The sequence below is a fragment of the Macaca fascicularis genome, chromosome 19 (assembly GCF_037993035.2).
Source record: "Macaca fascicularis isolate 582-1 chromosome 19, T2T-MFA8v1.1".
Classification (NCBI taxonomy): Eukaryota; Metazoa; Chordata; class Mammalia; order Primates; family Cercopithecidae; genus Macaca; species Macaca fascicularis.
Window position 1 is genome coordinate 42,597,242 of NC_088393.1, and position 26,133 is coordinate 42,623,374.

The 26,133-nt window shown below is 51.0% G+C and overlaps 3 protein-coding genes and 1 pseudogene across 25 annotated transcripts in view; all 4 read left to right on the forward strand.

The window, feature by feature from the left end:
* CD22 (CD22 molecule) overlaps positions 1-1,220 on the forward strand; it is a 33,722-nt gene extending 32,502 nt beyond the window's left edge. For all 23 annotated transcript variants that reach the window (XR_012427448.1, XR_012427452.1, XR_012427451.1 and 20 more), the window contains 2 exons: positions 2-86; positions 399-1,220. Coding sequence is in view for 11 of the 23 variants with exons in the window: in XM_074023175.1 (XP_073879276.1) it covers positions 2-86; positions 399-530 (217 nt within the window). In the remaining 12 variants the exon portion in view is untranslated. The remainder of the gene's footprint in view (position 1; positions 87-398) is intronic.
* Positions 1,221-3,933: 2,713 nt separating this feature from the next.
* On the forward strand, positions 3,934-7,211 carry FFAR1 (free fatty acid receptor 1). Its single transcript, XM_005588847.5, has 2 exons — positions 3,934-4,695; positions 5,053-7,211. Exon 2 carries the CDS (start codon positions 5,435-5,437, stop codon positions 6,335-6,337), a length of 903 nt encoding a protein of 300 aa, XP_005588904.2. The 5' UTR covers positions 3,934-4,695; positions 5,053-5,434; the 3' UTR covers positions 6,338-7,211.
* A 5,024-nt stretch (positions 7,212-12,235) lies between these two features.
* Positions 12,236-14,338, forward strand: LOC102133763 (free fatty acid receptor 3). Its single transcript, XM_005588851.5, has 2 exons — positions 12,236-12,505; positions 12,732-14,338. Exon 2 carries the CDS (start codon positions 12,743-12,745, stop codon positions 13,781-13,783), a length of 1,041 nt encoding a protein of 346 aa, XP_005588908.3. The 5' UTR covers positions 12,236-12,505; positions 12,732-12,742; the 3' UTR covers positions 13,784-14,338.
* A 6,649-nt stretch (positions 14,339-20,987) lies between these two features.
* LOC102134145 (G-protein coupled receptor 42-like) lies at positions 20,988-22,874 on the forward strand (annotated as a pseudogene).
* Positions 22,875-26,133: the final 3,259 nt, after the last annotated feature.

The following is a 26,133-nucleotide window of genomic DNA, read 5'->3' on the forward strand; positions in this document are numbered from 1 at the left end:
GAGATGCAGAGACCTCCGAGCTGCAGAGACCTCCCCCAGACTGCGATGACACAGTCACTTATTCAGTGTTGCAGAAGCGTCAGGTGGTAAGGAGGGTGGGGCTGTGGAAGGCTGGGGACAGACGCCTGGCTTCAGCGGTGGGTCCCACATAGGAAGGACTTGGGTAGGCATCCATCGTGGCAGAGGTTGGGTGTTGGAGACGGTTGCTCTGGCAGAGCGGGTCAGAGCCAGGCAGGTACCTCTGGGTCCTGGATACTGGCCACAGCCAGTTTCCTGACACGAGGACGCCCGCCTGGGCTTTTGGAGCCCCAGGTGGAATGAAGGAGAGAATGCAGAGAAAAGCAGCGGTGGAGGCTGGCGACAGCGGGGCCAGGCTGACCACCACGTGGTTTTCTCAGGGCGACTATGAGAACGTCATTCCAGATTTTCCAGAAGATGAGGGAATTCATTACTCAGAGCTGATTCAGTTTGGGTTCGGGGAGCGGCCTCAGGCACAAGAAAATGTGGACTATGTGATCGTCAAGCACTGACACCGGACGGACTGCGGCGGAGGCGCTGGGGGCAGCAGGGGCCAGGGAAGTCCCAGAGCTTCCCCAGACACCACCACATGGCTTCCTCCTCCGCGCATGCGCATGCGCGCACGCCACACCACACACACCACACACACCACACACACCACACACACCACACACATGCTCACTGTGGAGAACCTTGTGCCTGGCTCAGAGCCAGCCTTTTCGGTGAGGGTAACCCCAACACTCCAAAGCTCCTGTCCCTGTTCTGTTCCACCCAGCTCCTTGCTACCCAGAAACCCATCTAAACACCTGCCCTGACATGCACACCTCCCCCTGCCCCCACCACGGCCACTGGCCACCCCCACCCCCAGCAGCTTGTGTCCCTCCTGGGATCTGCTTGTCATCATTTTTCCTTCCCTTCTACATCTCTCTGGTCCCCTACCCCTGATCTGACATCCCCAGTCACAAATACTATGCCCAGTTTCTGCCTCTGGGGGAGAGCCCAGAAAAGGACAGAAATGAAGTAGGAAAGGGCCCGGTTCTGGCCTGGCTTCCCCTCTGGAAGTGAGGCATTGCACAGGGAGGCGTACATAACAGCAGCCCCTTGACTCCAAGGACTCCGGGTTTGAGACGGACACACTGGTATGGATTAACATGCCATGGAGACAGAGCTCACAATAAAAATGGCTCAGATGCCACTTCAAAGAACCAGCGAACGCTTTTCAGTCTGTGGAGTCAGAGTGGGGATGAGGAGAGGGGAAAGGCTTCACGGGGCCTGGGGGGAAGGAAATGGAGTCACCGTGGTTTAGTGATCAGACCAGCAGATTAGAGAGTCTGGTGTCTTGTTAGGAAAAGCATACTGGCTCTGCAGGCAGACAAGCGTGAGAGCTTGAATCTTGATTCTTTGGCTTAACTAGCCCGGTGATCTTGGCAGGGTTCACCAGCTTGCCTGAGCCTCGTTTTCTCCATCTGTAAAGTGGAGAGGGAGAGACCACTGCCTACCACGCAGGTGGCCCACGATAGGAAGTGAGGCATCGTCTTATATATGCTGGAGCCACACTGAGACCCAGCACAGAAACTGAAAGTCCCCCAGAAAACAAACCCCCGTCCTTTATTTGCATTTCTCGAAGAATGTGAAAAGGGGAAGCCAGTTCAAATCGGCTCTTCCCAAAAGTGACGCTACTCAGTTCTTGCACAACCCATAGCTGCCAGAGAAAGTCCTGAAGACCAGCCACCCTGAGAAACCTCACAGCTTATCTGTCGTTCAAGGTCCTCTGCACCCGTTCCCTAATTCTCTTCACTGATTCAGACTTTCCAGTTAGGTGCCCCAGCTCCCCTCTCGCTTCTCAGGTTTGATCTTTCTCCACCCATTCACCTGCTTCGGCAAAGGGGCCCATTCTCCTTAGAGGGCAGGGGTGTGATTATCTGACCATCAAGGAGATCGGCTCCTGGCATGTGGCAGGTTTCCCCAAACTGCCACCTTCCTTTCCCATCCTCCTTTCCCTCCCATCTCTGCTCAGTACCTGGATGGTAACTCTAGGAATTATGGTGCAGGGAGGCCTTGATCTCCCCATCAATCCACTTTGTCCCTTGTTTGATTTCTCATGAGCACCATTAACTTTTCTGGAGGCAGGTGAGACTTTAAGAACTATTTAAAGGCCAGGCGTGGTGGATCACGCCTGTAATCCCAGCACTCTGGGAAGCCGAGGTAGGCGGATCACCTGAGATCAGGAGTTCAAGACCAGCCTAGCCAACATGGCAAAATCCTCTCTCTACCAAAAATACAAAAATTAGCCGGGCATGGTGGTTCCCACCTGTAATCTCAGCTACTTGGGAGGCTGAGGCAGCAGAATCGCTTGAACCCGGGAGGTGGAGGTTGCGGTGAGCCGAGATCACACTACTGCACTCCAGCCTGGGTGACAGAGCAAGAGTCCGTCTCAAAACAACAACAACAACAACAACAACTGTTTAAATGAGACAGGGAGGGTATTGGGGTGTCTGTGCCCAAAATGAGGTCTGATGTCATTCAACCCTTTTTTCATTTACTCGGCACACAGATACTGAGCACCTGGAAATGCACCCAGTACAGAGCCAGTTGTTAGGGCACCAAAAAGATAAGGCATAGGACCAACCTTGGGGATCTGTAGTCTAGGGCTGCCAAGGGTTTTTAAGGCAAGACCCCCTGAAGGGAGCTGAGGCAGTCCTAAGCCTGAAGGGCCTGGCTCAGGCTCCCTGGCAACCATCGAGCGTCTTCCCCTTCCCACCCTGTCCCTCAGCACAGCTGCTGACATAAACCTACTACATGGCTGATTGACCATGAGATGTGGCCATCAATAGACATTGCTGAAGCATGAAGAACAGGTGCCCAGGAAGCTGGGCGGCCAGGACTCCAGACGCAAGCCGCCGCCCTCCACAACCCCAGCTCTCACCGTCCTCCCAGGGTCCAGATAATGGATCGTGCAATTAGGTTCCCAAACACCTGCTGTGCAACATGCAGTAGACAAAGCAGACCAAAGCCTTTGCCCTCAGGAGGCCCGGCATTCTAGCTCAGGAGCCAGCCAAGACGATGTCGCACTGAAGACAGACAACAAAAGTGAGATTCACGGGAGGGATCAGTGTGGCTGAGGCACCCGGGAAGGCCCTTGGAGGAGGTGACCTTGGGCAAAGATCCAGACGCCAGGTGGGTGGAGCCAAAGCAGAGATGATCTGGAAAACCCAACAGCTCCCCGGGGCTTCAATTTTGCTATAGGAGGGGAAATGGCACTGCTTTGGATTCTTCCTCGGTTTTGTCCCTTTCTCGGTTCCCAACAACAGACGGAACAGTAGGAGGCCGATTCTCTGCTCACAGCGGGTGCTACACCCCATGCGCGGCTCCCGCTGGGGGAGAAAAAGGAGAGCATGGACCAATTTAGTGACTCCAAGGTGTGAAAAGCAGTGAGATGGTGTCTTTGAGGGAGTTAGTGACAGGCTGAGACCCCCTTGCTGTTCCCCCTGAAGCCTGGTGACTGGAGCTGCCAGGAGGCCACACAGAGAGAGGCTGATGATGGGAGACCTGGAATTTGGAAGGGGCAGAGTGGTCAGGTGACCGACACATGCCTGAGAAAACTGATGTGGAGAGGCTGTGTTGTCATTCTCAGGCAGGAAACAGACAGACAGACAGACAGAGACATGGGCACAGTGAGAGACAGGGGCAGAATCACAGAGCAGAGCTGGCTTCTCACCAGCAGGCATGGGCACACCTGAGAGAGCATCCAGAGAGGTTAGAAATCTTCCTTAGGTCCTCCTGGGAGACTCAGGTGACCCAAATGGGAAACATGAAAGGCTGGGAGGATTCCCAGGGCTGAGAGAAGGAAGTTACGCAGCCGGCCGGTGCCACATTCCTTGTGCCTCAGGGAGTGCCCCCCAATGTCCCCAGCCATGCACCCTGGGGGGAGTCAGCTTGGACATTTGTGCCACCCCTTGTCAGGCAAAGTGGGGGCCACAACCTGGGTCCTCCAGTGCCAGCCAGCAGAGGCTGCCCCCATCCCTTGCCTTCCTCCTCCTGCTCCTTTCTCCAGCCCTGGAAAGGTCAGAAGCCACCATCCTGGAACTAGAGGGGAAGGAGAGGCAGAACAGAGGGGCCCCTCCTTGCAAAAACGAAAACAAGCCCACAACCTGTGCAGAGCTGCACCTGGGTGTGATCACTCCTTATCCCACACACCCACTGCCACGTGGAGATGGCTTCATGGCTGCGGTCACGGGGCACCCTGTGTTGTCAGAGGTGAGCCAGTGAGACCCGGGGCCTGCCCAGGGGTGCATTGAGGGTGGAGCAGACCTGGCCCCAGCGCGGGTATAAACAAGCAGGAGGGCCGGGGAGGGACTAGCACTGGGTTGTGGCCGAGCCCCCAAGCCCTGCTGTTGCAAGGCACTGGCTACACACCCGGTCCCTACCCAGACAGGACCCCAATTCCTCCCTAGCCCCTCTGTGTTCCAGCATCTTCCCAGCCCCTCACCTCCTCTGGTGTGGCCTCACCTCCAGCCGGGATGCCCCATTAGCTGCTCACCCAAGCTGCTAGAACCTCAGGCTAATGGCCTTGCCACCCGCCCTCCTCCCCTTCCGGCTCACTGCTCATCCCGGGCATCCTCCATCAGCCCGCTGAGGGGACTGCTGAGCCTCACAGACATCTGGCGGCGCCAGGAGGTGGGTCCCTCTCTCTGTGGTTCCTCTCTTCACCTAACTGTTCCCCAGACCTCCAGACCCCTGCCCAGGTGGCCCCTGAGAACTGCTAAGCTCAACCATGACATGGATGGGGCCCAGCTGACCCTTGAGCGCTCCCTGGGGGACCCCCTTTTCCTGCCCCTGGCCACACCCTCACCTCATCCACACCCTTCTCCTCCCTGCTGCCCTGCCGGCTTTCCACTGTGGGGGAGCAGCTCTTGCCTTGCCAGGGAACCGGGGAGGGCAGTGGGCTCAGGAGTCAAACTCCCATTCCCAGGGAAGGCTCAGGCTGTGGGGCCCAGCCCTGTTCTGAATTCTCTCCACCCCTTCTCCCCACAGAGTCTCAGAAGTGGAGAAGCCTTCTTCCTCTGCACTACCCAGCCATGCACCCTGGGGGAGTCGGCTTGGACATCTGTGCCACATCCTATCTCCTGTGACACTCCAGGAGCTTCCCTGGTTTTAAGAAGTGATATGGTGGAGAGAAAGCACAGGACTAGGGGCCACAGGTCCCAGCTTCTCATCCAGGCTCGGCGGCTCCCTGGCTGCTGCCTTCCACTGTGGGCCTCCGTTTCCTCGGTGATCCCATCAGGTGAATTCTAATCCTCCAGGCAGGGCTGGAACCGGTCAGTGATCCCAGGAGCCCCTCCTCTCAGGGGCCCCAAGATCTGAGACCAGGGAGCCAGCTGCACACAGGAGCCCTGCAGGCCAGGACAGTGGCCCCATGGACCTGCCCCCGCAGCTCTCCTTTGCCCTCTATGTGGCGGCCTTTGCGCTGGGCTTCCCGCTCAACGTCCTGGCCATCCGAGGCGCGAGGGCCCACGCCCGGCGCCGTCTCACCCCCAGCCTGGTCTACGCCCTGAACCTGGGCTGCTCCGACCTGTTGCTGACAGTCTCCCTGCCCCTGAAGGCGGTGGAGGCGCTGGCCTCCGGGGCCTGGCCTCTGCCGGCCTCACTGTGCCCTGTCTTCGGGGTGGCCCACTTTGCTCCACTCTATGCCGGCGGGGGCTTCCTGGCCGCCCTGAGTGCAGGCCGCTACCTGGGAGCGGCCTTCCCCTTGGGCTACCAAGCCTTCCGGAGGCCGTGCTATTCCTGGGGGGTGTGTGCGGCCATCTGGGCCCTCGTCCTGTGTCACCTGGGTCTGGTCTTTGTGTTGGAGGCTCCGGGAGGCTGGCTGGACCACAGCAACACCTCCCTGGGCATCAACACACCGGTCAACGGCTCTCCCGTCTGCCTGGAGGCCTGGGACCCGGCCTCTGCCGGCCCGGCCCGCTTCAGCCTCTCTCTCCTGCTTTTTTTCCTGCCCTTGGCCATCACAGCCTTCTGCTACGTGGGCTGCCTCCGGGCACTGGCCCACTCCGGCCTGACGCACAGGCGGAAGCTGAGGGCCGCCTGGGTAGCCGGCGGGGCCCTCCTCACGCTGCTGCTCTGCGTAGGACCCTACAACGCCTCCAACGTGGCCAGCTTCCTGAACCCCAATCTGGGAGGCTCCTGGCGGAAGCTGGGGCTCATCACGGGTGCCTGGAGTGTGGTGCTCAACCCGCTGGTGACCGGTTACTTGGGAAAGGGTCCTGGCCTGAAGACAGTGTGTGCGGCAAGAACGCAAGGGAGCACGTCCCAGAAGTAACGCCACCGCTCGGGGGAAGAAGCATGAGGCAGGAGGGCCCGGCTGCGTCTCCAGGCCCCTGCGGAGGGCTGCTTCGGAGGAACTGCAGGGCAGCCTGGCCCGGAGGCCTCCCTGGAGCCACTCAAGCGGAGAGCGGCGCCTGCTGAGGGCAGCACCCCAGTCAAGAGAGGAGCACGGAGCCAAAGCAAGGCGGCAGGGGGAGGTAAGCTTGCCCCCGCACACGTCGGCCCCTTTCTCGTCTGTCTGTCTCTGCCCTCTGCACGTCCTCACCTGCCTGTCTTCAGTGGGCCGCGAGCAGAGGCCTTGTACTTACGGGAAGGAGGAGGCAATCTGTTTCTGACCCACACGAGCGGTCACTCCGGTGATGCACTTGAGGACACGCTACGCTGAAATCAGTTGCCAGGTGAGAACATTTGATTTCGGAGTAGGAGAGGAGGCAGGAGGCAGGATAATGACACTGTTATACCACGTGAAACTCGCAAGGGGGCAGCCTTGGAGCTGGGAACGGAGGCTGGCCGGAAAAGATGTTTCAGCCGGGGAGGGAAAATGCAAGGTCCCGCAGTGATGGGCAGCGGCCACGCAGTTGACTCTTGAACAACGTGGGGATGGGGTGCCGAACCCCCACGCAGTGGGAAATCTGTGCATAACTTTGACTCCCCCCAAAGTTCAACTACTAATAGCCTATTGTTGACCAAAAGCTTTACTCAGTATATAAACAATTGAGTAAGACAATTTGAAGCCAGACACAGTGGCTTATGCCTGTAATCCCAGCACTTTAGGAGGCTGAGGCGGGAAGACTGCTTGAAGCCAGGAGTTCAAGACCAGCCTGGGCAACATAGTGAGACCCTACCTTTACAAATAATAAAAATAAAAATAATTAGTTGGGCGTGGTTGTGCGTGCCTGTAGTCCCAGCTACTCAGGAGGCTGAGGTGGGAGGATTGCTTGAGCCCAGGATCGAGGCTGCAATGAGCCGTGATCGCACCACTGCACTCCAGCCTGAGTGACAGAGCAAGACCCTGTCTCTGGAAAAAAAAAGAAAAAAGACATATTTTGTATGTTATATGTATTATGTGCTGTATTCTTACAAGAAAGTAAGCTAGAGAAAAGTACATGTTACTGAAAACATTATTAGAAAGAGAAAATACCTTCACAGCACTGTGCTGTATTTATTCATACCGTAAGTTTATGCTGTCTGTTTATAAGAGAAAGTGGCTGTCTGAAGCAGCAGTAACCACAGCTGCAGATCTCAATCTATGGTAGATATCAAGCAGTTCAACCCTTTTTTGTAATGTTGTAATTTTTCTTTGCTTCTTGGAAGCAGTCTGGCATCACTAGCAGCCCCGCATATGAGGCCCAGGGGGTTATTCAGAGTTTACCGTATTGCACTAAACGTGGTGAAAAATACGCAATAACTACGAGACATCGCTTTTTACTTCTATACACAATGTGCTGGTGAGAACTGCTCACCAGGAGACGATTAGCTTCACGTGGTGTTTTAAGCAGATACTCAACAGCTGAGCTCACGGAGACAGCACAGGAGGTGGCTATGAAATTATTGCAGGAGTATAGTATATCTACAGTAACTATGTGCTTATGACTTAATACTGCACATCTTTATGTTTGCTTGCATTTCTCTTGACTTCAAATGGCACCAAGTAGAGTTTGTGTTTGTGTGCATATATTTTTGATAAATTTTAACTTTTTTTTTTTTTTTTAGACAGAGTCCTGCTCTGTCTCCCAGGCTAGAGTACAATGGTGTGATCTCGGCTCACTGCAACCTCTGCCTCCCGGCTTCAAGCAATTCTCCTGCCTCAGTCTCCCAAGTAGCTGGTATTACAGGCACCCACCACCACACCTGGCTAATTTTTTGTATTTTAAGTAAAGATGGGGTTTTGCCATGTTGGCCAGTCTTGTCTCGAACTCCTGACCTCAGTTGACCCACCCGCTTCGGCCTTCCAAAGTGCTGGGATTACAGGCATGAGCCACGGTACCCGGCCAATTTTAACTTTCTATAAGTGATTTACCCAACCTGGGCAACATGGCGAAACCCTGTCTTTACCAAAAATACAAAAAAATTAGCTGGGCATGGTGGTGTATGCCTACTTGGGAGGCTGAGGTGGGAGGATGGTTTGAGCCTGGGAGGCGGAGGTTGCAGTGAGCCTAGATCATGCCATTGTAGTGAGTCGAGATTATGCCATTGCACTCTAGCCTGGGCAATAGAGCCAGATCCTGTCTCAAAAACAAAAAACAAACAAACAAAAAAAAGCTTTGCATCCATTTTGTGGCAGTAAATGATAAGATAGACTAGTACCTACATATATTTTTTGCATTTGTGACATACTTAACTTTTGCTTAATTTTTAAAATATATGTCTAGGCTTGTGGTTCCTCTGTAAGTTTTTATCAAATTGTTGCAAATCTCTGAAAATGTTTCCAATATATTTACTGAAAAAAAAATCCACAAGTAAGTGGACCTGCACATTCAAACCTGTGCTATTCAAAGGTCAACTATATAGTCTGTAATATGTGATAGGTGCCATGCTGAGTGTCTGCAATGAGTGTTGTCTCACTTCAGCTTCACACAACCTTGTGGTTTAGCCATGGGACTTCTGTGCAGATGGGTGGGTGTTCACTACACGAGGGTACTGGGCAGAGGGGCAAACACTGCCTAAATTCTAGCCTGTGCTTTGTTCAGCAAGCCACATGCCTGTCTTGCTTGCATCAAGGGAAGGAGTATTGTGTTCTAATTTGAAGAAATGCACCAGCCACTCCTTAGGCAGCACTTGGTGCGGGGTGGGCTCCTCTGGAAAGGGAGCACCCAGTTTGCACAAAGGTGCTGCACCAGGTAGCTGCGATCCTGGAACAGGATGAAGAAAGTTGCCTAAGGCCCTACAGCAAGGACAGGGTAAAAGCAGGATGTGATCCTTCCAAGCGGGACCCCCAAGGGCCAGGGGATATTTGGGAAACCTGGGCGTGTGGAAGTTAACCCTGTATTTGTGGTCCATTTTGCAAAGGATGGCATCCCAAATCCATGAGAGGGAGGGCAGAGGGGAGTGGCTGTGGCTGTGAAGGAGACAGACACCTGGGCACCTGCTCTAAGTGACAGCAATGCCATGCACATGATGATGTATTGGAGCACAACAAATGGCAGCCACCAGCTGGCGTGCACACACCAATTTCTACAAATGAGCTCTGTTCGGGCTGAAATGTCTACGCATCCAAGGATTGTTCTTGTAACTGATGATATACCCCCAACACCCAGAAGAGAGACTGGCACACAGTAGGTGCTCAGTAAATGTTTGCTCAATGAATAAATGAATGCCTCTACTGGCCTTCCAAAGAAAGTTCTACATCTGTTTTATCAATATGGAAACAGGCCAGAGAAGTTAAGTAACTTCTTTTGGAAGCCAGAAACAAGCCCGACCCCTGTGCAGTGACAACACCAGGGAATTTCAGTAAAACCCCAAACTCCACCCCAGGGAGCCCCAGTGCCTCCTCTCGCACCGCGGGGCGCCAGGGCCCACTCACTTTGGCTCCTGCTCCACAGCCCCTGCTGGGTACTGGGCTGCTTCTCCCCGTTCCTCCTGCCTCCTCCCACTTAGGGCAAATCCAGTGCCTCCCTGGGACCCAGGAGACTCAGTGAGATCCACCCCAGGCGCCTCTCACTCCTGTGAGACCCAAACCTCCTATTACCAAACCCAGCAGGTCAAGCCTGTGTACCCATGACTCCCCCACCCCAGTGTTCCCTCCAGTGGCTCTTTGCCTTTTCAGTATCCATGTCTTCATGAGCCTTCCTCTACATCCCCCAAGCCCTCACCACCAAACGTAATGTAAACAGCATGACAGCAAAAACTTTTCGTTCACGACTGCGGGGTTTTTTTTTTTTTTAGACAGGGTCTCACTCTTGCTCAGGCTGGAGTGCAGTGACACAGTCATGGCTCACTGCAGCCTTGAATTCCTGGGCTCCAGCGATTCTTCCACTTCAGCTTCCCAAGTAGCTGGGACCACAGGCACATGCCACTACACCCAGCTAATGTCTTTTTTCTTTCTTTCCTGTTTTTTTTTTTCCCTGTGGACACAGGGTCTCCCTATGTTTCCCAGGCTGGTCTCAAACAACCTGTGGTCAAGCAATCCTCCCACCTCAGCCTGCCAAAGTGCTAAAATTACAGACCTGAGCTGCCGTACACAGCCTGCTGCTGTACTTGTAACAGCTTAATTGAGATATTATGTACATATCATCAAATTCACCAATGTTAAGTGTACAATTCGATGATTTTTAGTAAATTTACTCAGGTGTGGGTCCATTACCACCAGCTAGTTTTAGAACATTTTCATGACCCTAGTAAAATCCTTCATGTTCATTTAAATTTAATATTGGGCCAGGCAGGGTGGCTCACGCCTATAATCTCAGCACTTTGGGAGGCTGGGGCGGGTGGATCACCTGAGGTCAGGAGTTCAAGACCAGCCTGGCCAACATGGCGAAACCTCATCTCTACTAAAAATACAAAAATTAGCTAGGCGTGGTGGTGGACACCTGTAATCCTAGCGCCCTGGGAGGCTGAGGCATGAGAATCTCTTGAACCTGGGAGGCAGAGGTTGCAGTGAGCCAAGATCGCACCATCGCACTCCAGCCTGGGTGACAGAACAAGACCCTGTATCAGGAAAAAAAAAAAAAAAAAAAAGGAAAAAACCAACTTAATTTTCATTTCGATCTCCATCCCCCAGACAACCACGAATCTACTTTCTGACTCTATAACTTTGCCTAATCTGGACATATCATATAAATGAAATCTGACAATATATGGTCTTTTATGTCTGGCTTGTTTTACTCAGCATAAGGCTGTAGTGTATATGGGTAGCTCATTCCTTTTTATTGCCAAATAGAATTCCAGTATATGGATGTGCCACCTTTCTTTATTCACTCACCAGCTGATGGGCTGCCAGGTGACATTTCCACTGTTGGCGACTATGACCAACACTGCTGGGAACATTTAGGACTGAGTCTTTAAGTGGACCTGAGTTTCCACTTCTCTTAAGTAAATACCTACGGTGGAATTGTTGGATCGCATGGTGAATGTATGTTTAACTTTTTAAGCAACTGCCACCTGCTTTCCAAAGCGGGGGCACCACCTCCCATTATTCTCACCAGCAGCGAATGAGGCCCCTGTTTCTCCACATTCTCGCCAACCATAGGCATTGTCTGACTTTTTGCTTGTGGCCATTCTAGTGGGTGTGAAATCATATCTCATCGTGCCCCGTGATTGTTTGAATGAACTAAGAGATCACCCGTGAAACTGGACAGCACTTGGGTTTGAACCCTGGTGGTGACATTTCACAAGCTGTATCACCTGGAACAAGTGACTTCACCACGGTGAGGGACAAGGATATGACATAAAAGCGTTGCTCTAGAAGCAAAGTGTCTGCTACGGATTATGTGCCCACGAAAAGGCAGCTGCTGTCATCATCGCCACCACTGCTATTATTATTATTATTATTATTATTGTTATTATTATTATTATCACCCCAGAGATAATCCTGAACCAGTGACAGGGAAAATAGCAGCTGGCATCAGCTGCCCACTCACCACCACATGCCAGGCTTCCGTCAAAGCATTCGACATGTATTAGTAGTCTTTTAATCTACCTACATATTGTTTTAATTTACATGTGTTAATGCGTTGATCTATGAGATGACTACCATGACGAGCTCTGTTCTGTAGGGGAGAAAGCAGAGACGTGGAGAATTTAAGTCATTTCCCCCAAATCACAAAGTCGGAAAGGAACAGACCTCACGGAGCTCGCTCTCTGTCATTGCATCACACTTCCTGCCCTTACAAGGCAAATTGGATAAGTGCCATTCTAGAGAAGCAGACAAAATTCAAGTGGAGAAGAGGGGAGGGGAAGACGTTGGCTGGGGCCTGTTTAGAGCATCCCAGCTGAGGCTGCATGAGAAGGGAGGCACGCAGTTGTGGAATTTGCTCCCCTTTTTGCATACCGACCAGCCCTGGCAACGGAGCTCAAGGCATCTTTGTGCCACTGCCCAACAGTGAGTGACGTCATGGGCACGACCAGGTCTTTATCAGTTCTGCCGGATAAATAGCCAACCGCACTAGGTCCGGAGAGACAGCAAGGTGCTGTGCGGCGGAGCATTTGGGTCTCAAAGCAGCAGGTGAGCCTGGGCCCGAGGGGCTGGGTGGAGGAGCATCTTGGTGCTTCTCTGCTGGGGAAGAGACAGGGGACAGGGCATGCTTAGGAAGACAGGCAGGCTGACCCCGCCTGGAAGGCACCTGGAGACAAGAGGGGTGGGCATGGTGACCACGTGCCCTTTTGGGTGAGATGGTGCTGGCCAGAGGCAGGAAGGCCCCCTGCTACCGACTCCTTGTCTCTCTCACCAGTGGCCACCACCATGGGTGCAGGCCCCGACCAGTCCTATTTCTCCGGCAATCACTGGTTCGTCTTCTCGGTGTACCTCCTCACCTTCCTGGTGGGGCTCCCCCTCAACCTGCTGGCCCTGGTGGTCTTCGTGGGCAAGCTGCGGCGCTGCCCGGTGGCCGTGGATGTGCTCCTGCTCAACCTGACCGCTTCGGACCTGCTCCTGCTGCTGTTCCTGCCCTTCCGCATGGTGGAGGCGGCCAGTGGCATGCGCTGGCCCCTGCCCTTCATCCTCTGCCCGCTCTCTGGATTCATCTTCTTCACCACCGTCTATCTCACCGCCCTCTTCCTGGCCGCTGTGAGTGTTGAGCGCTTCCTGAGCGTGGCCTACCCACTATGGTACAAGACCCGGCCGAGGCTGGGACAGGCGGGTCTGGTGAGTGTGGCCTGCTGGCTGTTGGCCTCTGCTCACTGCAGCGTGGTCTACATTGTGGAATTCTCGGGGGACACCTCCCACAGCCAGAGCATCAATGGGACCTGCTACCTGGAGTTCCGGAAGGACCAGCTAGCCTTCCTCCTGCCCGTACGGCTAGAGATGGCCGTGGTCCTCTTTGTGGTCCCCCTGATCATCACCAGCTACTGCTACAGCCGCCTGGTGTGGATCCTCGGCAGAGGGGGCAGCCACCGCCGGCAGAGGAGGGTGGCGGGGCTGGTGGCAGCCACACTGCTCAACTTCCTTGTCTGCTTTGGGCCCTACAACATGTCCCACGTTGTGGGCTATATCTGCGGTGTAAGCCCGGCATGGAGGACCTACGTGATGCTTCTCAGCACCCTGAACTCCTGTGTCGACCCCTTTGTCTTCTACTTCTCCTCCTCCAGATTCCAAGCCGACTTTCATGAGCTGCTGAGGAGGCTGTGTGGGCTCTGGGGCCAGTGGCAGCAGGAGAGCAGCGTGGAGCTGAATGAGCAGAAGGGAGGGGAGGGGAAGAGAGAGGACCGTCCAGCTGAAGGAAAGAGCAGTGAACACTCACTGGGCTCTGGAACTGGTGGCCAGGTGGCCTGTGCCAAAAGCTAGGTCCTCTGCAGCAGGAGGGTGTAGCTGGCATGTCATCCTCAGGGCACTTTCTCGCTCACGCCAGGGACTTGGAGTGGCGAGCTGGGGCCCGATGGGGCTTGGGGGCAGAATTGACATCTAGCCTTCCTAAGGGTGTGCGCACTAAAGCCTAGCTCTCTATCTCACCTCCATCCCCATCCACCCACACACCATGGATTGGGCTCTGGAAAGGGGTCAGGGTGAGAGGCTGCTCTGGAGAACAATGAGGTTCTCGTAGCAGCAGGCAGCTCTTGTGCTTTTTTGAGGGTGGCAGAGGAGCTAAGAGCAGTGCCCAGGGTCTGAGGGGGCTGCCCAGTGAGTGACAGGGGCAGGAGAGGGAAGAACCCTATCCTCAGAGCTGCTCCTAGCCAGCGAGTCAGGAGCGGGGGAGACAGGGCGCCAGGAATGAGGCCACATTCTGCTCCCACAGTGCCTTTTTCAGAAAGTTCCCATTGCTCAATAAATCTGGATCATCAGAGTCATTTATGAACAATGACAGAAGAAAAATTACCCAAATAAATGTGGAAGCAAGCAAAAGAGAACAGTGTTTCCTTTTCTCCGGTTTTGTTCTGGTGGTGTGCTTGGGCCGGGTGGGACTGGTGGATGGAAGGAGAAAACACCAGACTCCAGAGGAAAAGGGCCAAACACCAGGATGCCTGGATGCTGGGAGAGGATCTGGCTTGCAGGGATGAAAATAACAGCTGCCCTGTCTAAAGGACTTAGCCTGACACATCATCTCCTTCTATCTCTCAATAGCCCTGTGGTAGGTACCAACATTATCCCCAGTTTCAGATGAGGGAGTGACCCAGAGAAGTGACATCTCCTACCTGAGATCCCATAGCTGGTGGGTGATTGAAGTGGGACCAGAAGCTGGCATCAGTGGGCTCTGACACTCATGCCCCTAAGCCACTCTGCTGGTCTCCAGCTTTGTGTCACCTGTGGTCACCTAACCCAGTCAAATGTCCCAAGTCAGATGAGGCCATCTGAGCAGGACAAATGTAAACAGGCCATGATAAGAAACAGAACTGAATGCAAAGCATATTGGCTATCTGTGTGGGTTCAACCTTTTCCCAGTAAAAAAAAGTCCTCTTGGAAAGAAATTAAAAAGATTATTAGTCAGTACAATGGACTTCAGGTTTCTGCAAAGTCAGAAGGATGTTCCTCAGAGCTCTATTCATCAAAGTGTGGCCATTCAGGAAGTTTTCATGTTCCCCGAGTGGTGGCCCATGAGAAATAGCTGCTCAGGACCTCCTCCCCAACCTGAGACTCACCAGCCCCTGTTTGCGTGCTGTCGGCAGTATTTCAGAAGCATTTGTTGAACACCTATTGCATGCAGACAGCTGGGCTCAGAACGCTGGGGAGTTCGACACCATGGTCTTTAAATATCTGCTTCCTCCCTGGGGTTAAGTATGCTGGAAGAATGAGGACGGGCTGTGTGTGGAGAACGGGATTTCAGGTGGGAGGAGAGGGACTCTGTGGAGAGTTGAAGCCACGAGCTGTCTCTCGGTCCCATGGCTCACCTGTCCATCCCCGGGGCACTCAGCCCTGGTGGCTGCAAAGAAGTTGATGCAAGTAGGGGTCTTCATGGCTCAGAAAGGGGACAAAGCTGCTGTGGAATCCTGCAACTTCAGAATGGGCACTGCCACCCCAAGGCAGAGAACAGAAAAGCTGAAAACGCCACAGTGGAAAGAGAGCCATGAAGAGCTGGAGTCTCACTCCTCTCCCAGGGTTTATAAGAGGGAATCAGAGGCAGCTTCATGGGCTTTGCTGTCCCCAGCCATTGCCCAGCTCAGACCAGTCTGTATAAGCAAAAGCCCAGGGGTGGTGAAGATGAAAAGCCATCAGGGTGTGAGCGATCGTGGGAGTGGGGGTGAGCATTTTCCTTACATCTCAGAAGCCAAGGGAAAGGGGCTGTCAGAGAACGGGAGAGGGAGGGAGATGGCATCTTTGGAGGGAGGTGGTGATAGCCTGAGACCCTCTTGCTGTCCCCGCTGAAGCCTGGTAACTGGAGCTGCCAGGCCGCACAGAGAGAGGCTGATGATGGGGGACCTGGAACTCGGAAGGGGCCGAGTGGTCAGGTGACCCACACATGCCTGAGAAAACAGATGTGGAGAGGTTGTGTTGTCATTCTGAGGGAGGAAACAGACAGACAGTCAGACAGAGGCATGGGCACAGTGAGAGACACAGACAGAATCATAGAGCAGAGCTGGCTTCTCACCGGAGAGAGCGTCCGGAGAGGTTAGAAATCTTCCTTAGGTCCTCCTGGGAGGTCCAAGTGACCCCACCGGGGAGCTGAACAGCCGACGGGATTCCCGGGGTTGAGGGAAGGAAGCTGCGTAGCCGGCTGGGGCCGAATCCCCTGTGCCTCAGGGAGGGACACCCAATATTTCCAGCCACGCACACCGGGAAGAGTCCTTGGAGTTGAGGCCACTGCCTGGGTCCTCCAGTGCCGGCCAGCGGAGGTTGCTCCCGTCCCTTGCCTTCCTCCTCCCCATCCTTCCGCCAGCCCTGGAATGACTTATTCCTGACAGAGAAGAAAAAATAAGCAACTTGGAAAATGCATCTTAAGGTATAATTCAGGAAAATGTCCCCAATCTTGCTAAAGAGGTCAACATGCAGATATAAGAAATTCAGGGTATGCCTATACAAAATGACCATCCCCAAGGCACATAGTCATGAGACTACATGGAAGAAAAATATCTTTAAGGAAGCTAGAGAAAAGAGCCAAATTACCTATAAAGGGAGTCCACTCAGAATAACAGTGGACTTCTCAGCAGAAGTCTTACAATTCAGAAGAGATTGGGTGCCATTTTTAGGCTTCATTTTTTTGATGGAGTCTTGCTCTGTCGCCCAGGCTGGAGTGCAGTGGCGTGATCTTGGCTCACTGCAACCTCTGCCTCTGGGTTCAAGCAATTCTCCTGCCTCAGCCTCCCAAGTAGCTGGGATTACAGGCATGCACCACCATGTCCAGCTAAATTTTTTTGTATTTTTAGTAGAGACAGGATTTCACCATATTGGCCAGGCTGGTCTCAAACTTCTGACCTTGTGATCCACCCGCCTCAGCCTCCCAAAGTGCTGGGATTACAGGTGTAAGCCACTGCTCCCAGCCTTCTAGGCTTCTTAAAGAAAAAATGCCAGCCAAGAATTTCATATCCTACCAAAGTAAGCATCACAAAGGAGAAATAAACTCTTTCCCTGACAATCAAATGCTAAGAGAATTCATCACCACCAGACTGGTCCTATAAGAAATGCTCAAAGCAACTCTAAACGTGAAAACAAAAGAATGATACTCGCTACCACAAAAGCAAACTTAAGTACAAAGCCCACAGACCCTATAAAGCAACTACACAATCAAGACTACAAAGTAACTAACAACACTATGATAAATCACAACCGGAACAAAACCTCACATATTAACCTTGAACGTAAATGGCCTAAACACTCCACTTAAAAGACATAGCGTGGAAAACTGGATTAAAAAAATGAGACCCTACCTTCTGCTGTCTTAAAGAGACCCATCTCACATATAACGACACCCAAACCCTCAAAAGGATGGAGAAAGGTCTTTCACACAAATGGAAAACAAAGGGTTGCTATTGTTGTATGAGATAAAACAGACTTTAAACCAACAATAGTAAAAAAAGCACAAATAAGGGCACTTCCTAATGATAAAGGGTTCAATTAAACAAGAAGATTTAACATCCTGTTTATATAAGCACCCAACACCGGAGTACCTAGATTTATAAAACAATTACTACTATACCTAAGAAAAGAGATGGACAGCCACACTTCAGCAGCCATTGACAGCATTAGACAGATCATTGAGGCAAAAAACTAACAAAGAAATTCTGGACTTAAATTGGATACGTGATCAAATGGACCTAATAGACATCTACAGAATACTCCAACGACCACAAAATATATGTTCTTCTCATCTGCACACAGAACATACTCTAAGATTGACCCAATGCTTAGTCACAAAGCAAATCTCCATAAATTTAAAGAAATGAAAATCATACCAACCATCTTCTCAGACCACAGTGGAATAAAAATAGAAATCAATACCAAAAGGAATTCTCAAAATCACACAAATACATGGAAACTAAACAACTATTTCCTGAATGACTTTGGGGTAAGTCATTAAGGAAGAAGTCAAATAATTAAGGCAGAAGTCAAAAAATGCTTTGAAACAACTGAAAATAGAGGCACAACATACCAAAACCTCTGGGATACAGCAAAAGCAGTTTTAAGAGGAAAGTTTATATCACTAAATGCCTACATCAAGAAGTTAGAAAGCTCTCAAATTAATAACCTAACATTACACCTAAAGGAACTAGAAAAACAAGAGCAAACTAAATCCAAAGCTAGTAGAAGAAAAGAAATAACTAAAATCAGAGTAGAGCTAAATGAAATTGTGACCAATAAGCCATTCAAAGGATCAATGAAATGAAAAATTGGTTATTTGAAAGAATAAAGAAGATTTATAGGCTGCAAGCTAGATTAACAAAGGAAAAAAAACCTCCAAAAAAGCAAATGAGAAATAACACAAGCAACATTACAGCTAATTCCACAGAAATACAAAAGATCCTTAGAGACTGCGATGAACATCTATATTCACATGAACCAGAAAATCTAGAGGAAACAAATAAATTCCTGGAAACACACAACCAAGATTGAATCAGAAAGAAATTGAAACCCTGAACAGACCAATATTGAGTTACAAAATTGAATAAGTAATAAAATACCTACCAACTTTATTTTTTTTTTTAATTTTTATTTTTTTTTTTGAGACGGAGTCTCGCTCTGTCGCCCAGGCTGGAGTGCAGTGGCCTGATCTCAGCTCACTGCAAGCTCCGCCTCCCGGGTTCACGCCATTCTCCTGCCTCAGCCTCCCGAGTAGCTGGGACTACAGGCGCCCGCCACCTCGCCCGGCTAGTTTTTTTTTTGTAGTTTTTAGTAGAGACGGGGTTTCACTGTGTTCACCAGGATGGTCTCGATCTCCTGACCTCGTGATCCACCCGTCTCGGCCTCCCAAAGTGCTGGGATTACAGGCTTGAGCCACCGTGCCCGGCCGAAATACCTACCAACTTTAAAAAGCCCTTGACCAGACGGATTCACAGCCAAACTCTACCAGACCTGCAAAGAAGAGATGGTACAAATCCTACTGAAACTATATCAAAAAATTGAGGAGGAGAGATTCCTCCCTAACTCATTCTACAAAAACAGTCTCATTCTGATATCAGAATCTGGCAGGACACAGTGAAAAAAGAAAACTATGGGCCAATAGCCCGATGAACATAGATCCAAAAATCCTCAACAACATACTAGCAAACCAAATCCAGCAGCACGACAAAATCATAATTCAGCATGATCAAGTGGGTTTTATTCCTGGGATGCAAAGATGGTTCAATATATGCAAATCAATAAATGTGACTCACCATATAAACAAAATTAAAAATGAAATTATATGATCATCTCAATAGATGAAGAAAAAAAGTATAATAAAATCCAATATCCTTCATGATAAAAACCCTCAAAAAACTAGGCATCGAGGGAACATACCTCAAAATAATAAGAGCCATCCAGGACAAACTCACAGCCAACATCATACTGAATGTGCAAATGTTGGAAGCATTCTCCCTAAGAAATGGAACAAGACAAGGATGTCTACTCTCACTACTCCTATTCAACATAGTAGTGGAAGTCCTAGCCAGAGCAATCAGGCAAAAGAAAGGAATAAAAGGTATCCAAATAGGAAGAGAAAGTCAAATTATCTCTGTTCACTGATGACATGATTCTATACCTAGAAAACCCTACAGATTCCTCCTAAATACTCCTAGACCTGATAAATGAGACTGGCAGTTTCAGGATACAAAATCAGAGATAAAACTCAGTAGCATTACCATATGCCAACAATTGTCAAGCTGAGAGAAAAATAAAGAACACAATCCTAATTACAATAGCCACACACAAAAAATAAAATACCTAGGAATGCCTCTAACCAAGGAAGTGAAAGTGAAAGATCTCTACAAGGAGAACTAAAAAACACAAACAAATGAAAAACATTCCATGTTCATGGATCAGAAGAATCAATATCATTAAAATGTCCATACTGCTCAAAGCAATCTGCAGATTCCACCCAATTCCTACCAAATTATCAATGTCATTTTTCACAAAATGAAATCATTCTACCAAAAAGACACCTGCGTGCATATGTTTGTCACAGCACTATTCACAATAGCAAAGTGATGGAATCACCCTAGGTGCCCATCAATGGTAGACTGGATAAAGAAAAAATGGTATGTATACAACATGAAATACTATGCAGCTATGAAAAAGAATGAAATCATGTCCTTTGCTGCAACATAAATGCAGCTGGAGGCCTAAGTGAATGATCCTAAGTGAATTAACACAGAAACAGAAAATCAAACGCTGGGTTCTCACTTTTAAGTGGGAGGTAAACAATGGATACACACAAACATTAAAGATGGAAACCATAGACAATGGGGACTCCAAAGCAGGGGAGGGAGGGTAGAGGACAAGGGTGGGAAAACTACCTGTTGGGTACCAAGTTCACAATTTTGATAATGGGTTCAATAAAAGCCCAAACCTCAGTATTACGCAATAAGCCCATATAACAAACCTGCACATGTGCTCCCAAATCTAAAATAAATATTTCCAAAAAGCAATTGACCTATATTATTAACATTTTAATCTATCTGTATATATGTTTTAATCTGCATGTGTTCATGCTTTGAAATATGATACGGGTACTATGATGATCCCTGTTCTGTAGGGGAGAAAGCAGAGCCACATCACTTCCCCCAAATCACAAAGTCAGGAAGGAACAGACCTCACGGAGTCCAGTCTGTCACTGCCTCATGCTTTGTGCCCTTACAAGGCAAACTGGATAAGTGCCATTCTTGAGAAGCAGACAGAATTCAAGTGGAGGAGAGGGGAAGGGAGGAAGACGTCGGCTGGGGCCTGTTTAGAGCATGCCAGCTGAGGCTGCATGAGGAGGGAGGCACGCAGTCATGGAATTTGTTCCCCTTTTTGCATACTGACCAGCCCTGGCAATGGAGCTCAAGGCATCTTTGTGCCACTGCTCAACAGTGAGTGATATCATGGGCACGGCCCGGTCTTTATCAGTTCTGCCGGATAAATAGCCAACTGCTCTAGGTCCGGAGAGACAGCAAGGTGCTGTGCGGCGGAGCATTTGGGTCTCAAAGAAGCAGGTGAGCCTGGGCCCGAGGGGCTGGGTGGAGGAGCATCTTGGTGCTTCTCTGCTGGGGAAGAGACAGGGGACAGGGCATGTTCAGGAAGACAGGCAGGCTGACCCCGCCTGGAAGATACCCGGAGACAAGAGGGGTGGGCATGGTGACCACGTGCCCTTTTGGGTGAGATGCTGCTGGCCAGAGGCAGGAAGGCCCCCCGCTACCAACTCCATGTCACTCTCTCTCACCAGTGGCCACCACCATGGGTGCAGGCCCCGACAAGTCCTACTTCTCCGGCAATCCCTGGCTCGCCTTTTCTGTGTACCTTCTCACCTTCCTGGTGGGACTCCCCCTCAACCTGCTGGCCCTGGTGGTCTTCGTGGGCAAGCTGCAGTGCTGCCCGGTGGCCATGGACGTGCTCCTGCTCAACCTGACCGCCTCGGACCTGCTCCTGCTGCTGTTCCTCCCTTTCGCATGGTGGAGGCAGCCAGTGGCATGCGCTGGCCCCTGCCTTTCATCCTCTGCCCTCTCTCCAGATTCATCTTCTTCACTGCCGTCTATCTCACTGCCCTCTTCCCGACAGCCGTGAGCATTGAGCGCTTCCTGAGCGTGGCCCACCCACTATGGTACAAGATCCGGCCGAGGCTGGGACAGGCGGGTCTGGTGAGTGTGGCCTGCTGGCTGCTGTCTTCTGCTCACTGCAGTGTGGTCTATGTCATGGAATTCTCAAGGAACTCCTCCCATAGGCAGAATACCATTGACACCTGCTACATGGAGTTCCAGGAGGACCAGCTGGTCATCCTCCTGCCTGTGTGGCTGGAGATGGTCGTGGCCCTCTGTGGTCCCCTTGACCATCACGAACTGCTGCTACAGCTGCCTGGTGTGGATCCTCGGCAGGCGGGGCAGCCACCGCTGGCAGAGAAGGGTGGCGGGGTTGGTGGCAGCCACACTGCTCAACTTTCTTGTCTGCTTTGGGCCTTTGCACATGTCCCATGTCATGGGCTTTGTCCAGGGTGAAAGCACGGTGTGGAGGATCTACATGATGCTTCTCAGCACCCTGAACTCCTATGTCGACCCCCTTGTCTACTCCTCCGGGTTCCAAGCCAACTTTCACGGGCTGCTGAGGAGGCTGTGTGGGCTCTGGGGCCAGTGGCAGCAGAAGGGCAGCGTGGAGCTGAAGGAGCAGAAGGGAGGGGAGGGGCACCAGGAGGACCTCACGGAAGAAAGGAAGAGTAGTGGACTATAGCAGGGCTGTGGAACTGGTGGCCAGGTGGCCTATGCTGAAAGCTAGGTCCTCCGGGGCAGGAGGGTGTAGCTGGCGTGTCATCCTCAGGGCACTTCCTCGCTCACGCCAGGAGGGATTTGGAGTGGCGAGCTGGGGCCCGATGGGGCTTGGGGGCAGAATAGACATGTAGCCTTCCTAAGGGTGTGCTCACTAAAGCCCAGCTCTCTATCTCACCTCCATCCCCATCCACCCACACACCATGGATTGGGCTCTGGAAAGGGGTCAGGGTGAGAGGCTGCTCTGGAGAACAATGAGGTTCTCGTAGCAGCAGGCAGCTCTTGTGCTTTTTTGAGGGTGGCAGAGGAGCTAAGAGCAGTGCCCAGGGTCTGAGGGGGCTGCCCAGTGAGTGACAGGGGCAGGAGAGGGAAGAACCCTATCCTCAGAGCTGCTCCAAGCCAGCGAGTCAGGAGCGGGGGAGACAGGACGCCAGGAATGAGGCCACATTCTGCTCCCACAGTGCCTTTTTCAGAAAGTTCCCATTGCTCAATAAATTTGGATCATCAGAGTCATTTATGAACAATGACAGAAGAAAAATTACCCAAATAAATGTGGAAGCAAGCAAAAGAGAACAGTGTTTCCTTTTCTACAGTTTTGTTCTGGTGGTGTGCTTGGGTCGAGTGGGACTGGTGGATGGAAGGAGAAAACACCAGACTGGAGGAAAAGGGCCAAACACTGGGACGCCTGGATGCTGGGAGAGGATCTGGCTTGCAGGGATGAAAATAACAGCTGCCCTGTCTAGAGGACTTAGCCTGACACATCATCTCCTTCTATCTCTCAATAGCCTTGTGGTAGGTACCAGCATTATCCCCAGTTTCAGAAGAGGGAGTGGCCCAGAGAGGCGACATCTCCTATCTGAGATCCTATAGCTGGTGGGCGATTGAAGTGGGATGGGAAGCTGGAGTCAGTTGACTCTGACACCCATGCCCTAAGCCACCCTGCTGTTCTCCAGCTTTGTGTCACCTGTGGTCACCTGGCCCAGTCAGATAAGGCTGTCTGAGCAGGACAAATGTAAACAGGCCATGATAAGAAACAGAACTAAATGCAAAGCACAGTGACTATCTGTGTGGGTGCATCCTCTCCCCAGTAAAGAAGCCTTCTTGAAAAATATAGATTATGATAATTGGAGTCAATGATTGGGCAGGTGACTCACATGGGCACCCGATGCTCCTCAATCTTAGCTAACGCAAGATCTCTTCAACTTTTTACATCCTTGCCCCCTTCAGGAGCCTGTTTGGACATACATCTTTCCTACACAGCACATTCCTCTGCCTGCTTATGCAATTTCAGTGCAATCAACACACTGTCTGTTTACATGTTGTGGCCCTTTAGAAAGACAGAAACCAGCTGGGCGCAGTGCCTCACGCCTTTAATCCCAGCACTTTGGGATGCTGAGGCGGGCAAATCACTTGAGGTCAGGAGTTCGAGACCAGCCTGGCCAACGTGGTGAAACTTCGTCTCTACTAAAAATACAAAAATTAGCCACAGTGGCAGTGCGCACCTGTAATGCCAGCTACTCAGGAGGTTGAGGCAGGACAATCACTTGAGGCCAGGAGCAGAGGTTGCAGTGAGCCGAAATCACAACACTGCACTCCAGCCTGGGTGATAGAGTGAGACTCCATCTCAAAAAAAATTAAAAAATTTAAAAAAAAGAAAAGAGAAAAGAAAAGAGAAAAGACAAGATAAGACAAGACACAAATCATTGTGAGATATTTTGTTGCTGTTGTTCCCCAAGAACTAGTTTTCACCTATTTGGGACCAACATCGCTGCTGCTGAGAATGTCTGAGCCACGGAAATGGTCCCATCTCATATACTGATAGAGCCTGTCTCACAGAACTGTAGCCCAACAAAATTAGGCTGAAGATCTTGCTACAGGAAGGGAGATCACACTCCGGAAGAAGTGTGGGGCCTCGTGCAAGAGAAGAGAGCCAGTTATCATCGAATTTGAGCTAAGGGTAGTGTGAATTTAGATGAAGAGGTGTGTGATGGCCTCAACACAAAGCAGGGATGTGTGGAAACAGGCCAGTGTCAGGTGGAGGTCAGGAAGACTACTCAAGATCCTGTTTCTCTGGAAAATATGAAGCAAAGATAAAGGTAGAACTCTGTATTGAAAAACTCCTTATCTGAAGCTCTGGTGGGTTGAAAATCAAGGTTGCATCTCTGTGTCAGAGACTCTGATCCTCTAAGCAGAAGTACATATTCCTTTCTTACTCATGATCTCATGCATCCGAGTATCTTTGACTTTTGAGAACTAGGTTTTTTAGCAATATCTTTTTGTTAATTAGCAAAACAAGTTTTTAAAGGTTTACAAGAGGAACTTTTTTAGAAGGAGAGATCATCCTTTACTGAAACCAAGGGCAGGTCAACCCAGAAGGACAAGAGGAAGGGAAGACTCAATCCATCTCGGCTACAGCTTCCCGGGGCCACAGGTCAAGTCTCAGCTTACAGGGGAGTGACAGGAAACTAGAAATTTTCAATTACCCAGTGTTGGCTGGGTGCGCTGATTCACACCTGTAATCCCAGTGCCTTGAGAGGCTGAAGTGGGAGGATTGCTTGAAGGAAGACTCCTTCCTCTAAGAAAAATAAAGTTAGCTGGGCATAGGGGCATAGGGGCACGTGCCCATGGTCCCAGCTGCTCATGAGGCTGAGGCGGGAAGATCGCCTGAGCCCAGGAGGTCGAGGCTGCAGTGAGCCGTGATTGTAGCACTGCACTCCAGCCTGGGTAACAGAGCAAGACCCTAAAACAAAAAAACAAAGGAAAGAGAAGGAAGGAAGGAAGGGAGGAAGGGAGGGAGGGAGGGAGGGAGGGAGGGAGGGAGGGAAGGAAAGAAAGACAGAAAGGAGAGACAGAAAGAAAGGAGAGACAGGAAGAAAGGAAAAGAAAAAGAAAAGAAAAGAAAAAATCACCAAGAGTAACCAGAAACCTTTGGAAGCCACCTAAGAAACTGACAAAGATGGTTCAGTCCATCCCAGGGAAGGCAGTAAGACCATTGCAGGGTTGAGCCCATTAAGCTCAGACTACTCAGTAAACCAGTGGCAGTGGCAGGCAGGAGGCAGAGCAGGAACTCCCCACTGGGAGACAGGATGCCAGTGCTTTTTCCGGAGTTAAACATGTATCCACTGGAGAGTGCAGTAAGTGGCCTTTCAGGCTGTGAATGTGCCTGGTGGGGCATGGGAAGCTGTGCTACAAAACAGGATCCGTCAGTCGGCTTCAACTGGGTTCAGTGGGAGGGGACAGACATAGACCTGGTCAGGGCCGGGGGAGGTGGAAGGGAGGCAGGAGGCTGGACTTGACTTTGGAGGTGGGGCTCAGACACTGGACCAAATTGAGGACTAGCTAAAACAGGGAAACAGGGATGGGGCTTAAGCGGCTTCCTATAGAACACGTCCACCAGTGTCCCCTGACAGTTTACCATTGTCATGGTAACACCTGGTAATTACCACCCTTTTTCTAAAACTTTGGGCATTAACCGCCCCTTAATCTGCATGTAATTAAAAATAGATATAAATATGAATGCAAAACTGCCCTAAGCTGCTACTCTTAGCACATGGCTATGGGGTAGCCCTGCTCTGCAAGGGCAATCATGGAGCTGTCACACTGCCGGAACTATAACACCACCGCTTCCATAAAGCCATTTTCTTCTACCACTGGGTAGCCTTTAAATTCTTTCCTGGGTGAGCTGGGTGCAGTGGCTCACACCTGTAATCCCAGCACTTTAGGAGGCTGAGGCAGGCAGAGCATTTGTGATCAGGAGTTCGAGACCAGCCTGGGCAACATGGTGAAACCCAGTATCTACCAAAAAATACAAAATTTAGCCAGGCGTAGTGGCCCGCA